Source organism: Sorex fumeus, unplaced genomic scaffold (genome assembly GCF_029834395.1).
Source record: "Sorex fumeus unplaced genomic scaffold, SorFum_2.1 ptg000063l, whole genome shotgun sequence".
Taxonomy (NCBI): Eukaryota; Metazoa; Chordata; class Mammalia; order Eulipotyphla; family Soricidae; genus Sorex; species Sorex fumeus.
In genome coordinates this window covers 8,390,809-8,405,362 of record NW_026606120.1, presented here as the reverse complement: position 1 = coordinate 8,405,362, position 14,554 = coordinate 8,390,809, and the positions used below count along the sequence as shown (strand labels likewise).

General features: G+C 57.0%; 1 protein-coding gene across 14 annotated transcripts in view; it reads left to right on the top strand.

Annotated features, from left to right (window-relative positions):
• MEGF11 (multiple EGF like domains 11) overlaps positions 1-14,554 on the top strand; it is a 311,370-nt gene that overhangs the window by 101,588 nt on the left and 195,228 nt on the right. For all 14 annotated transcript variants that reach the window (XR_008794233.1, XR_008794235.1, XR_008794234.1 and 11 more), the window contains exons 2-3: positions 5,900-6,004; positions 10,463-10,564. Coding sequence is in view for 11 of the 14 variants with exons in the window: in XM_056127064.1 (XP_055983039.1) it covers positions 5,907-6,004; positions 10,463-10,564 (200 nt within the window). In the remaining 3 variants the exon portion in view is untranslated. The remainder of the gene's footprint in view (positions 1-5,899; positions 6,005-10,462; positions 10,565-14,554) is intronic.

The following is a 14,554-nucleotide window of genomic DNA, read 5'->3' as shown; positions in this document are numbered from 1 at the left end:
TTACCGCCTGGGTGGTGGGGATGGAACCAGCCGAGAGTGCTGTGGGCGGGCCAAGGGGACAGTCCCTGGGCAGTCGAGACCCGTGGCATTTCCCCCATTGAGTGCCGACTTGGCTTTTTCATTGGAACAAAATAGGGGGGGCGTGTGTCATCTATAAATAGAAGACAGGGATCTCTCTCGCCCCCACGGGAGGGATGTGAGGCCTTTGCATTGTCAGTCCCCCCCATTGGGGTTTGCCTCTGCTGCGTGTGAGTCTGAAAGAGCCTTTTCACGCGGACGGGCCCGGGCCGGCAGCTGAGGGAGCAGAGTCGTCAACGGACCCCTTGTGCGCCTGTATCTGCACTCTGGGAAGTCTCTGAACCCTCTGCAGGATGTCCCGGGGGGGTCCTGTGCTGACGCCAACAGATCTGCAGCTCCAAGCCAGGTGTTGGTCCGGCGTGGCAGGCCCCCTGCAGTGTGCGACCTGCTGTTGGCATGGTCTTTGGTGGCCTCTCAGGCCAGTCCCGGGCGGTGGGGCTTGTCCTATGGCTTGTGCTGGCTGGGAGCTCTGTGGGATGGTTGTCTCCGTGGACTTCTTTGTTATCTGGGTGCTGGGGACCACAGATGCCAGGCCCCACCTTCAGGATGCTTGTTCTAGGATATGGTTCAATGGGGGAGGGGTGCTGAGGCTTTATGAGAGGGGCAAGATCCAAATATCAGGGACGCAAATGTGTGGCACTTGTGTGACCAGACCCATCCCCACCCACCCATGCCAGGACAGGCATTACTAGTCGATCCCAGCTTGCCTCCTTGTCCCTGTGTCTTACCACTCCCAGCCTGTTATCACTGCCAGGTCAGGGGTACCTCCTCGCATGGGACCACCTGCTGGTGTGGTGGACAGAGAGGTAAGGGTGAGACTGGGATGGAAGAGACACTATCAGGTACAGGCCTAGCTCTGGAGTCCGTGGCTTGGCACTGCCATGTGAATCTGACAGGTGGTGGGGAGTTCTGTGCAGCTGGACCGTGGGTCCGAGCAGCTGGTGGTGAGGCAGAGACCATCTGAGGACCAGGCTGTGCCCCCAGCTCTGCCCCTGTCTGGCACATGCAACGGTATCTCCAGGTGAATGAGGCTGCCAGGCAGACACGCTGGGCTCCACAGTGCTGAGGGGCACCTGGCAGAGCACAGAGGGGGGCCTTCACCAAGAGCAACTGGTCAGGAAGCAGGGTCCCTGACCGTGCAGCTGGGATCTCCTAACCCACAGGAGTGTCTCAGTAGACAAGCGAGCACCAGCTCTAAGAATACTCGTGCCGGGATGGGGTCCTGCTCGGGCTGCATCTCGATGGAAGAAGTTTCCCCGGTGTGTTTCGAGGATTTCAGCTCCCGGTGGGGTCACCAGGATGAGTTCTGTGGGGAATGGGGTGTGAGACACAGGAGGAGAATGGGCCCCTCTGGGTCTGGTCCTGCCAGGTATGCTGACTTTCACAGGGAGATTCCAGGGGCAGCCACAGCAGCTGCGGGAACCTGTCAGAGTTTCTCACGGTACTTCAAGGCAGCTCTGGCTGTGTGTCCCCCCGGCGCCTGACCACCACTGCCCACTCCTGCCACCGCACTGCCTTGGGCTGTGTCTTTTCTGAGATTTTTCTTTGTCCTCTGCCTTTCAGCTCTGTTCCTTACAAATCCCATCAGCATCGGTCTTTTTTGTTTTTCTTTTTGGGTCATACCCGGCGATGCTCAGGGGTTACTCCTGGCTTATGCACTCAGGAATTACTCCTGGCGGTGCTTGGGGGACACTATGGGATGCTGGGAATTGAACCCGGGTCAGCTGCATACAAGGTAAATGCCCTACCCGCTGTGCTATCACTCCAACCCTACATCAGTCTTTTAAGAAATGTAATTGATTGAGATTCTGTGGCTTATAATGCTACTAATAATGGTTTCTCACCCCATAATGCCACACCTACCTGCAGTATACCCACCTGCCTCTTCCAAGGACCTCAATACCCCTCCATCCTGACACAAATTCCCAACTCAGTGGTGTGGATGGGGTCTCCCATTGTGTTGCCTTTAGCCCTTTGTTGCCTCCTTGCTGTGTATCTTCCAGTCCCATGATGAGAGGGATTATTCTGTGTCTGTCCCCTCCTGACTGACTTCACTCAGCACAATATCCTCTAGCTCCACCCATGTTGCTGCAAATCTTATGATTTTGTTCTTTCTTAGAACTGCATAGTATTCCACCATATATATAGACCACGACCCCTTGATCCCTTCATCCATAGTTGGACATTTGGATTGTCCCATATCTCGGTTATTGTACCAAGTGTGGCAACAAACATAGGTTTGCATAAGTCCTTTCAAATTAACATCTTTATGCATCAGAAAGTGGTGGCATTCCCTCCCGTATAGGAAACAGCACCCTTTGCAGCTTCAGTCCCTGACACAGAACACCACTGAGATCGTTCCCCTGAGCCCTGCACTTAGGGCTCCGGAGGGCAGACGGAGGGTCTGGGCTGTGGTTTGGGTGCCACTGTGAGCAGGGGGAGCCTCAGCCCCTCTCTCTCCTCCCCCCCCTTCCCTGCAGGGGACTCCCTCAGGGAGCACAGCTGGAGAAGGGAGCCCCATCTCATCTATTTCCAGATTCTTGTTCTCCCAGGTGGAAACCCTTTAATTATTCACGCCCGGATCAGCTGGTGCCCGATGCATTAACCTCTGTCACTTGAGTGGAGTCGGGCTAATAACACGGCAGCATTGATTTCTCCTCAGTCCATCCCCAGGGAGAGGCCCTGGGGCTCGTCCTCTGAGTGGGGGGCGGGAGCCTGGGGAAGCCCTGAGTGTCCCTGAGGACAGTGTGCACGGCTCCTCCTGCTGCTCTCCACTGCCTCAGAGGAGATGTGGGCAAGGACGAACGCTTTCTAGAGGCAGCTCCCCGGAGGAAGGGGATGGTCGGCCCGAGAGCCCGCATGGCCTTCCAGCCAGCAGACAGAAACCATTCCTGGAGACCAGGAGCAGAGATGGGTCCCCAGGAGGCAGAGAGAGGGTGTCCCAGCTAGACGGGGTCCCAGGAGGTGGGAGAGGGTGTCCTGGCTAGATGGGGCCCCAGGAGACAGGGGGAGGGTATCCTGGCTGGATGGAGCCCCAGGAGGCAGGGAGAGGGTGTTCCTGCTGGGCCAGGCCCCTGGAGGTGAAGAGAGAGTGTCCAGGCTAGGCTGGGTCCCCGGAGGCAGAGAGAGGGTGGCCAGCTTAACTGGACTCCTGGAGTGCCAGATGCTGCAGGGGAAGTTGTGGAGAGTAGGGGGGTTTCCTTCCCTCATGCCCCTCCCCTGCCACCTTAGTGGGCACAAGCCCGAGGAGCTGTCTCCTCTGGCCAGAGTGATGACCTCTCTGGAGCTGGATGAGGCAGGTGAATGCAGAAGAGGCGTGAGGAAGGGAGAGGCCGGCAGGAGGCTGCAGAAGCCAGGGTGGCACTGTGATGCCCAGAAGGGTCCTCTCAACTCTCCCCTAGTCACACAGGGCCCAGGCAGCCCCGCCCTCACCCAGCTGCAGCTCCCCACAGAAAGGGGGACAACCGAATCTGAGGGCCAGCGCAGACTCTGCTCGGGGGTCAGGGGCCTCTGTGCAGGGGCCAGTGAGGTCTCCAAGGATGGGGTTGGGGAGGTGGAATTTGTTCATGCACTTTTATACACACACACACACACACACACACACACACACACAAAACCACTCACATATACACTTGCATACATACATATATATTCGTACACAAGCTTATGTACACTCACACATGCTCTCTCTCTCACACACACACATACAACCACTCACATATATACTTGTACAACATATATTCGTATTTACACACACTCACACATGCTCTCTCTCTCTCTCTCTCTCTCTCTCTCTCTCTCTCTCTCTCACACACACGCACACACACACACACACACACACACACACACACGCGCCCCAACTCTGCTTACTGAGCAGAAACACCAAAGTCACCTTCCGTCCAAACGGATTTTCCGAGTTCACGGTGCGGGCTCCTTCCCATCTCAGATAGAGGGAAACCTTATTAATCATTAATTTGGACCCCCATGGTTACAAGGGACTGGTGGCAGCTTGTTTGTCTTCGCAGGAACTGCTAAGGAATCGACTAGTGGAGAGGCTGTTCTGGATGGGGCCGCTTCCCCTCCAGGCAACACTAGGCTCCATCTTCCTCCCGTGCAGCAGGGGGGCCGGGGAGCACCACTTCCTTGTCCTCCGTGGAGAGGCTCCCTCACGTAGAAACTTGGGCCCAGCCCACTGGCTCTGCAACCGTTTTAAAGCCCAGGGACCCTATTCCAATGCCCCACTCACGGATTAGAGCATGCTTTGTGTCATTCTGTTCCTTTGGGAGAGTGGCTGGTTCCAGGGAGAGGGACGTCTGTGATTACATCTCTGTGCAGGCCCAGTAAGCTCTGCGGATGGTGCTCCATGTTGGGCTCCTCTGCCCGTAGCTTCATGCCCTGGGCCTCAGGCAGCAGCACCGGCATTCTCTGGGCTCCGGGCCTGCGTTCAGGGGCCTTTGCCCCATAGTTATCTCGGTGGTTCTCGTCTCAGGAGCTCTTGGCTGGGGGATCCTCAGCAGAGGGGACAGGGGTGGCATCTGGTGGCATTCAGGGGCCTGAAGCAAAGATACTCAGTCTGCATTAAAGCCCAGAGACTGCCCAAGCCCTTCACTGCAGGTGGGCAATTTGTGGAGCGAATCAGTCTGGGTTGACTGCATCTATCTGGTGTGGCTAAATCTATTTGGGGTAGCCGCATCTATCTGGGTTGACCACAATCTATCTGGAGTGAGTGCATCTATTTGAAGTGACCACATATATCTGGGATGACTACATATATCTGGAGTGACTACATCTATCTGGGGTCACTGCGTCTAGGGGAACCTGCATCTATCCGGGGTAGCTGCATCTATCTGGGATGGCCGCATCTATCTGGTGACTGCATCTATCTGGGGTGACTGCATCTATCTTGGGTGACTGCATCTCTCTGGGAGACTTGCATCCATCTGGGGTGACTCATATCTATCTGGGATAGCTGCATCTATCTGGGGTGACTGCATCTATTTGGGTTGGCTGCATCTGTCTGAGGTGGCTGCATCTGTCTGGGGTGACTACATCTATCTGGGGTGACTCACATCTATCTGGGGTAACTGCATCTATCTGGGGTATCTGCATCTATCTGGGGTGACAGCATCTATTTGGTTTGGCTGCATCTATCTGAAGTGGCTGCATCTATCTGGGGTGACTGCATCTATCTGGGGTGACTGCATCTATCTGGGGTGATTGCATCTATCTGAGGTAGCTGCATCTCTCTGGGGGACTTGCATCCATCTGGGGTGACCACATCTATCTGGGGTGACTCACATCCATCTGGGGTAGCTGCATCTATGTGATTGCATCTATCTGTGGTTACTGCATCTATTTGGGTTGGCTGCATCTCTCTGAGGTGGCTGCATCTATCTGGGGTGACTGCATCTATCTGATACTTGTGGCCCAGAGGAGCAGGGGGCAGGCTGAGAGGGGGGAAGTTCCTGAAGGTTTTCTCAGCTCACCCCCCTCCCCCAGGCCACATCTGCTTCTTCCCTCTCTCCTCTCCTGGCCAGAGGGGTGGGAGCCCTGGGGACCCAGGAGAAGGGGTTAGAGGAAAGTCACCCTCAAGGAACCAGGATTAGGGCAGGACCAAGGTGGGCTCCAGGTTATGAGAGCCCCCGAGATTAGTGCCAGGGGCTGTGCATGTGGGTGTCTTTCTGGGGGACGTCTCCCCTCCTGTTAGATTCACCAAGAGGCAGAGCCAGCTCATTCGCAGAGCCTGGCGGGGGAGCAGAGCTTGTGGTGACCGATGCCCCCCTCCAGCTGGGCCTGACCTGCCTCCTTTCTCTCCTCACAGGCCTGGGATGGCGCTGTCGCTCACGGGGCTCCTGGCCTTCGCCCTCCTGCCTGCTGCCCTCCCCCTGAACCCAGAGGACCCCAATGTGTGCAGCCACTGGGAGAGGTGAGAGGCGGGCCCTGGGGGCAGGAGGAGGCTGGCACCTGCTGCCCTGCAGGAAGGGTGGGGTGCTGGGTGACAGGGTGTGTTGCTGAGATGCCTGACATTGTCCACAGCCCTGCTTCTGCCCGCGTGGCACAGGTGTGGGGGCAGAGGCACAGGGGCCCCAGTGGTGCCCCCATCCCTGGGAGTGTGTGGTCCTGGGACTCAGGGCTGCTGTGCCCACTCTGCTGTGTCCCCTTCCTGCTCAAGGAAGGAGGATGGGAGGTGGGTGATGGGAGGAGGGAGGAGGAAGAGGGAAGGGGGAGGAGGGGGATTGAAGGTGGAGGAGGGGGACTGAAGCGGGAGGAGGAGTAGGAGGGACAGGAAGACCCTAGGTGGGAAGTCGAGGCAGCTGGGCACTCCCCCGGGGAGGAGAGAGCGGGGCCTCCCGCGCTCTGACGGGGGCCCTCGGACTCGGGGAACGTGTTCAGGTCCCTGACTTTGAAGCCCAAGGTGAAAGTATTGATTCTGGTGAGCAGAAGGACAGTGACCAGAGACGCAATCAGGAAAAACTGAATTAAAGCCTGGAATTGATTGGCCGCACTGACCGGGCCGACTCTGCCACTTAGATGCTAATAAATCAAACAAATCAGATTGAGATGAGGGCTGGGGGGCCGTGGGTGAGGGTAGGTGGGGGTTAGGAGCTCCTGGCTGTTCCAGAGTGTGTGTGTGGGGGGGTGCGCCCCAGCCCAGGCCTCGGCACAGAACTGTGAGTGCAAGATTGGAGCGGGACGAGAAGGAAGAGAGAAGCCGGGTCTCCTCAACCCGGATCTGGCCCCTGCGTGACCTAGGGAAGTCTCCAAGCCCCCGTGCCTGCGTCCCTCTCCGTGAGGTGGGCGTGCTGGCCCTGGCCCTGCCTCCCATGCCTGCAGGAGCACCTGAACTAGTTTTCATGCCACACCCAGTGATGCTCAGGGCTCACTCCTGGCTCTGTGCTCAGGGTCACTCCTGGCTCTGTGCTCAGGTCTCACTCCTGGCTCTGTGCTCGGGGCTCACTCCTGACTCTGTGCTCAGGGATCACTCCTGGCAGTGCTCCGGGACTATATGGGAAGCTGGCGATCTAATCCAAGTTGGCTGCGTGCAAGGCAAGCACCTACTCCCGTAGTCTTTCTCCAGCCCCTTCTGCCTCCTTCTTTCTTTCTTTCTTTCTTTCTTTCTTTCTTTCTTTCTTTCTTCCTTTCTTTCTTAATTTTTAAAATTTTACAGCACCGTGATTTACAAAGTGATTCCTGACTGAGCCTCAGACATGCACGGTGGCCTATTGTGCCGTCCCCTGTGTCTGCGTCCCCTTCCTGGTGTCTCAGCTCTGCATAAAGCAGCTCTCATGCCTCTCCCGTGTGCCAGCCAGCTCCAGGCATGTCTGGTCCTCTCCCAGAGAGGCTGGACCCTCGGGTCAGGGTGGCCTGGGACAGTCTAAACTCACTCGGATCCTTGCCCTTCTGGGTACGTTTGACCCTTTATTTCCCAGTGGGGAGGGGAGAGAGAGAGAGAGAGAGAGAGAGAGAGAGAGAGAGAGAGAGAGAGAGAGAGAGACAGAGAGAGAGAGAGAGAGAGAGAGAGAGGAGAGAGAAACAGAGAGACAGAGACTGAGAAGGCAGGTGGGATTTCACATCCCATTTGTCTCTGGTGTGCAGGCCCTGGCCTCGGTGGTCCCCTTTGTACTCCAAAGCTCCCCAAAGCCTCCCTGTTGTTTGCTCACCACGTCCTCCATCTCCAGGAAGCCCTCCCTGAGAGTACAGCACACCTCAGAGCCCCCCTGCCCTTCCTCCTTCACCTTCTCTTCCCCCATGGGGCTGTAAGCCATGCTCCTGAGTGTCCCCAGCCCAGCAGGAATCAGTGTGGAATGAGGCGGCACAGAGTGGGCATTACAGGCTGGCTCTGCTGTCACCCAGGGCACAGATTAGATAGGGTAGTGAGCGACCCCAGGGACTGGAACGAGCCCCACCTGGCTTCAGTGCCTTAGCTTTTACTTTGTTTAGTTTGGGGCACATCTGGCAGTGCTCAGGGCTCACTCCTGACTCTGCCTGCAGAGATCACTCCTGACTCCAGAGACCTAATGGGATGTTGGGAATTGAACCCGGGTTGGGCGCGTGCAAGGCCAGCGAACTCCCCTCTGTGCTGTCGTCTTTCCAGCCTGATTCCTTGGTGTTTACCGTGAGCTCTGCCAGAAGCTTCATGGCCATGGATCTGGCCCCATCACGTCAGGAGTTCGGTCTCCGGGGTCCACTCAGGAGGCTAGGGGAAGGCGTGTTTCCAGAGTGCAACCCGTTAATTTGGTCCTTCCGCCATCCTAGCCAGTGGGCTAGTAAACCCCATCAGAAGATTAGTCTGGCTTCTCATTAGCATGCTGGCAAGCGAGCGTGTCAACTCGCCCAGCCGTGAAGCCAGGGCCCGCTCTCCTGGGAGACTTGAAGTGGGTTCAGAGTCTGGGTACCAGATGCCGCAGTTCAGGGACCCCCAGCAGAGCTGAGGCTGCCCCCATCATACCTTCCCAGCCCCTCCCCTGGCAGGTGCCTTTGCACCAGGCACTCACTACCAATCAGGCTGGGTGAGTGTCTGGGTGACACACAGTCCTGAGCACTGAATAAAGAGGGGGAATCTTTTCTAGATGCAAAGAAAAGTCTGCATCCCCAACTCCCACCAAGGTGAGGGAACCTCCATGGGTGCCTCACAAGGGAGGGAGCCCACACAGATGAGGAGGTGGGTGTGTCTCCTGAACTCCCCCTGGGCACCGCTAGGCATACCCGAGGGTTCCTGCTGCAAAACCCTCATCGCCCTGGCCTGGGGTTCTATGGCTGCCCCTGAGTCCTCCATGAGGTCGAGGGGTCACTCAGCACAGACCTCGGTGAGGAACGCAGATTTCTCAGCTGTGCATACGTGTGTGTCAGGCTGTGCTGCTCACACCTCGCCACTTGCCATTGTGCTTGGCTGTAAGCCCGTCTGACATCCAGAATGTAGGCACAGGATTTTGGTGGTGGAGGAGGTCTCTGTGAAGCGTGGGCGGATGGCCAGTGCCCTCGCTTCCTTATGCCCGGGGCTGTAGCAGGTGTCTGGACTGCCCCTGCAGAGACACGCATCTCTGAGACCCGTCTCTGGCCCTGGGATGGGAGAGTCTTCCGGGCTCTGCCTCCCAGCCTCTGCTTCCCACTAAGCCAGATTCCCACCCAGCCTGTGCACCACACCCCCTACCCCCACCCCTACCCCCACCGGCTGCTCCCACCAACTCTTTCCAATCCTAGACTTCAGGCCTTTGAGGCCTTCCAGACTCTGCTTGGGCATCCGCCCTGCCCCACCTCCTTGCAAGTCAATTGTCCATTTTCCCGGCAAAGCAGATGGGCTTTTTTACAGCCTGGACCTGACCATCTGGCCCAGGTCAGCGAGCCTCCAGGGAAGCTCTGAGTAAACCAGACTGCACAGATGAATTCTGGATGGCTCCGTTGAGGGCCCCTCCCAGCTCACATAGGTGGGTGGGCGCGCTCTGTGTCCTGGCGTAGGTGGGTGGGTGGGCTCTGCTTCCTCTCCTGCTCCCCTCTGTGTGGAACTCCTTCCAGGCTGGAAGGGACACTGTGGGTTTGGGGGAGGCTGGGGGTAGCTCCCCATCAGAAACCTGGTGGGAGGGGCTCATCCTCCACTCCCCTGCCCGTCACCCTGACAGAGAGCAGAGGGGAGGTCTCCAGGAGGTCCTGTGTCCTTTCTGATGCAGTTTCCTCATCTGTAGAATGAAGGTATCCACGAACCCACCCTGTATGCTTGTGGGAGCATCCAAAGGAGTTAAAATACACAATACAAGGTGTTTGGTGCACCTGTTGGCAGTTATTGGAGCCAGTCCTGTTACCTGGGTCAGCCACTTGTTTCTGGGCCTCCAAGTCATCATCTGTGAAGTGGAACCACTTACCTTGTCAAACTCTTGCCCAGACCAGCCTTCATCCCTGTGCTTTGAAAACCTTCAAGATCCTGGGGCTGGGCAATATAGCACAGTGGGTAGGGCATTTGCTTTGCACGCGACCGACTTGGGTTCGATTCCCAGCATCCCATATGGTCTCCCGAGCACCACCAGGAGTAATTCCTGAGTGCATGAGCCAGGAGTAAACCCTCAGCATCACCGGGTGTGACCCCCCCAAAAAGCAAAAAAACAAAACAAAGCAAAACAAAAACCCTTCAAGATCCGAGCAGACGGGCTGGAGCTAAAGACCAGAACTAGGGCATGTATAAGGGGAGCGCCCTGCTCACTGTAGTATCTCCAGCCCACTGTCAACCTTTAAAAGAAATCACCTGTCACCCCCCAGGATGGTTCCAGCACCCCCAGTGTGGTGGCGGGGGGCAGGGTGGTGAGGGGCGCCTGGAGCTTTGGGCGCTGAGGGCAGGGGTAAGGGGAGATTCCGGGCCCAGATCGGCTCAGCTGACCCTTGTGGCCTCTCGCAGCTACGCGGTGACTGTGCAGGAGTCCTACGCGCACCCCTTCGACCAGATCTACTACACGCGCTGCACCGACATCCTCAACTGGTTCAAGTGCACCCGCCACCGGTGAGTGCTTCCGGGAGGAGGTGGCATGGGGCGGGCCTTGTGCATGCATCAATCAAAAGCTGGGGGTGCAGGTAGTTGAGCTAGTGCCCTGTGAGGGTCTCCCGGGAATAGAGTCTTCACACTGCATCCCCAGAGGCTGGGCCACAGGCTGTGGGAGCTTGTGTGCGAAGCTGTTAGCCTGCCAGAGAGCACCCTGCCCTCAGCTGCACCCCATCCCTGGGCCCGGGGGAGCTGGAAACATCCGGCTTCTTCAGTCTTGGGGAAGGGGGCCACTCTGGGCAGTAGGGATGGACGGCAGCCCAGGGCGGTGAACTGCCCGCAAGGATGCTGTGTGCCAACCCCACTCCCTTCCTTCCTGGGCCTTCTTTCTCAGCCCCCCTCACCCCATCATCTGCTTGTCTTGTGATCCGTACCTCAGAGGCTGCTTCTGGGGACCTCGTGAGAGCAGATGGCTCAGAGAAAGAGCGCTGACCCTTGCGGGACTGCCACTTCCTCCTCTGTGGCGCTCCCGAGCAAATCCCCTCCAACCTTCCTGGCCCAAGGGAGAGAGGAGAGGAGGGAAGGAGAATGTGTTGGAACTGGATGACTCCAGGCCAGCGCTTGATTCCAGCATTCCCAGTATCTGCTTTGGAAACGGCCATCCCTGGTTTTTCTGAAGTCAGGGGTAGACAAATGCTTCAGGAGCTCCCGGGGCCCATAGAGGAGAGGCAGAGGTCTTAAGCCTAAGCAAAGTGGCATTGTTATTTGAGAGATGAGAGGGAGGGAAGGAGGGAGATGGGTTGGAGCTCTCCCCTGGGCTTGGGGCCTCAAGTTGGTTCCAGGTTTCTCTGCTCTCTCCGTGTGGGTCTCTGCAGAGTGTGTGGCTGGGGAATTCACTCCGTGCCCAAAGGCCAGACTCCTGAATTTCTCCGGGGTTTCTCTGCTCGCTTGCTCAGCAAGCACAGATAGACGAGCTGCTGGAAAACCCTAGTCAGCTCCTTCCAGCATCTGGGTCACCTCAAGGTTGGGTTTCATTGATCGTCTCTTCTCCGAGCTAGGTCCTGTCCTCTGGTCATTCTGTATGCCTAGGCATTTCCCTGGGGGCCAGGAGAGACAGCGCAGGCTGGACCAGGTGCCATTCCTCCTGGTACTCCCCGCTCCGGGTTTCAGTTTGATCATTTGAAAGGCCAGCTCTCTCTGCCCGGCTCTGAATGTTCAGTCTTTGTCTAATTGGGTATCTCGGGGGTTTGTTTTGTTTTGTTTTTGTTTGGGGGCTACACCCAGTGGATACTCAGGGGTTATACCTGGCTCTGCACTCAGGAATCACTCCTGGTGGTACTAGGGGGACCATTGAATTGGGGTCAGCCACATGCAAGGCAAGTGCCCTCCCTGCTATTCTAGTGCTCCAGCCACTTAGTTGGAATCTACCTTCCTCCACATGCTTAATCCAGGGGCCAGACTGTTATAAGGAGGTTCAGGGGTCCGAACATTAGGCCTTCCACATGTGAGACGTGAGCTCTACCCTCGGGCCACATCCCTGGCCATTCCTTCCCACTTCCAGCCTCTTTCGGCTCAGTCCCATGTCCTGCGAGGGCCGGGTGCCTTCTCCCTGGCTCTCCCCTGGGGTGTCTTTGCTCCCCAGTACCACTCACCCCCCACCCCCAGTACCTGCTGACACCTTAGTTCTCCCTCTGCCCTGGGTGCTGCATTTTCTGCTTCCCCACCCGGTGGGCTTGTTACCTGCCGGAGACTGAGCCGGCAGGAGCTCCTCAGCCATGGCTGTGTCCCCTCCTCTAGTCCTTGGCGTGAAATGTGTGTGGACAGACACCCCCTCTCCTGCCCTTTTTCGCTGTGGCCAGCCCGGGGGTCTCTTACTGTTGAGACAAGTCCTTCGCCAGAATCGTGTCTGCTCCGAGCAGCGGATGTGACCGGAGACCTGGGCCCAGTGCCTGAGTGGTCGCTTCTTGGGACCGCAGTGTCATGGAATAGGCCACACTGCAGAATGACCAAGTCGCCTTGCAGCTTTCCCAACGACCACACAGGAGCTGGTTGGCAGCCGTGCCATTGTCCTCTTGTTCTGTCCAGGGAAGGGAGTTCTGCTTGCACGTCGACCAGGTCAGATGCGAGGATGCAACTGCAAGACCCCTTTATCACTAGCTCAAGCTCGAGTCTCATCTACCACATAGAGTCTTGACAAGGACCCCGACTCCGAAATCTGAGCAGCTTATATAGGGTTTGGTTACATAATAGCATTTTTCTAGGAACTGGCAATATGTTTCTAATTCTAGTCTCTGTCAGGTCCTGTGACTTCAGGGACTAACACTATGTTTCCAATCCTTGGTCCCTGTCCTGTCCCAAGACTCCACTCCCTCGGCCCTCTCTGCTTGGCTGGGCACCGCTGCCAGGGTGATATTGTTTTCTGAGAAGTCAGGACTTTCTGATGGGGGAAACCGAGACTTAGGCCTGCCGAGTTTCGGTCTTAAAGTGGAGCCTGTTGTGGTGCACGTCAACCTCACACTCTTCACTGCTGACCAGTGCCCAGGACGCAGGTTCCTTCCCCAGGGCAGCCAGCGTCCCCTGCCCCACCCCCACACTGCCACAGCGGGGAGCAGAGACGGGAAAGACAGAGCAGGGGGCACAGCTACCGCTGTTCGGCTTTCAGCACGTGGACACCACCCTGGCTCAGCCTTCCCGGGGAGCTCACCCCTGCCCCTGTCCTGGCCCGCTGTCCTCGGCCGGGTGGCTCTTGGCGTGGAGCCTGCTTGCCTCTCATTATGTGTCTGACAAAGTACAGTACCTTTGCTCCCACACCTTTGAATATCACAGCTTCCCCTGAGTGTCATGCTGCTGCTAGTCATCGAGTGAGGGCTGTGAGGACCCATAGGGTGGGTGTCAGGATGCTCTTCCCTGAACTGGATGGTGGGCCTCTGCAGTGACTCGCAGGGGACACGCTGGTGTCACAGCCTGAGGACGTGGGCGTCAGTGTTTGCTGCTGCCATGGTCTAGGGGGGCATTTTTCCTTTCTCGGGGTTTCTGTGGGCCCCAGAGATGCTCTCCTGTGACCCCACTGTGAGGAAGGGGTTTTGCGTGCCGAGGCTCTCTCGGACGCTGTGCTCACGTGTTCCCCAGGTCTTTCCTGCCTTGCCCTCCCAGCAGAGCTGAGAACTAGCCCGTGGGAATCAGCTCTGAGATGTGAATTAAATCTAGAAACTATGAAATCAGAGCAGCCGGGTTCGAGTCCCCTTCTGAAGCTTCTTAGTTGTGCGATCTTACACAAGGTCATCACATTCTCTGAATCTCTTTATTCATCCATACAACCTGGATGAGAGAGGAGAGCCTGAAAATATGAGTTGGAACACTTTGTTTTAGCTTTTGGTGCCAGGGATGGAACCCAGGGCATCACATGTACATGGAAAGTACCCTACCACTGAATCAGCCAAGAACTGAAACTGTTAGAAAAAAAGAGAGAGAAAGAAAATAAATGGAGAGAAAAGAGAGTACAACAGGTGAAGTGCTTGCTGCATGTTCGATCTCTGGCATTATATATGGTCCTCTGAGCACTGGCCAGCAGTGATCCCTGATCCAGGAACAAGCCCTGAGCAGTTCTGAGCATGGCCTCAAAAGAAGAAGGGGAGGAAGAGGAGGAAGAGGAGGAGGAGGAGGAGGAGGAGGAGGAGGAGGAGGAGGAGGAGGAGGAGGAGGAGGAGGAGGAGGAGGAGGAGGAGGAGGAGGAGGTGCTGGAGCGATAGTACAGCAGAGAGGGTGTTTGCCTTGCACACAGTCGACCTGGGTTTGATCCCCAGCATCCCATATGGTCCCTGAAGCACTGCAGGAGTGATTCCTGAGCACAGAGCCAGGAGTAAGCTCTGAGCACCACCAGGTATGACCTAAAAGTGAAAAAGAAAAGGAAGTGGCAGCAGCAGCAAGAACCTCTGCCTGGTGGCCTGTGAGTGCCTGTGCCAACAGAAAGACATAAGCCCAGGACTCTGCATCCCAGAGTGGAGTCGCCCG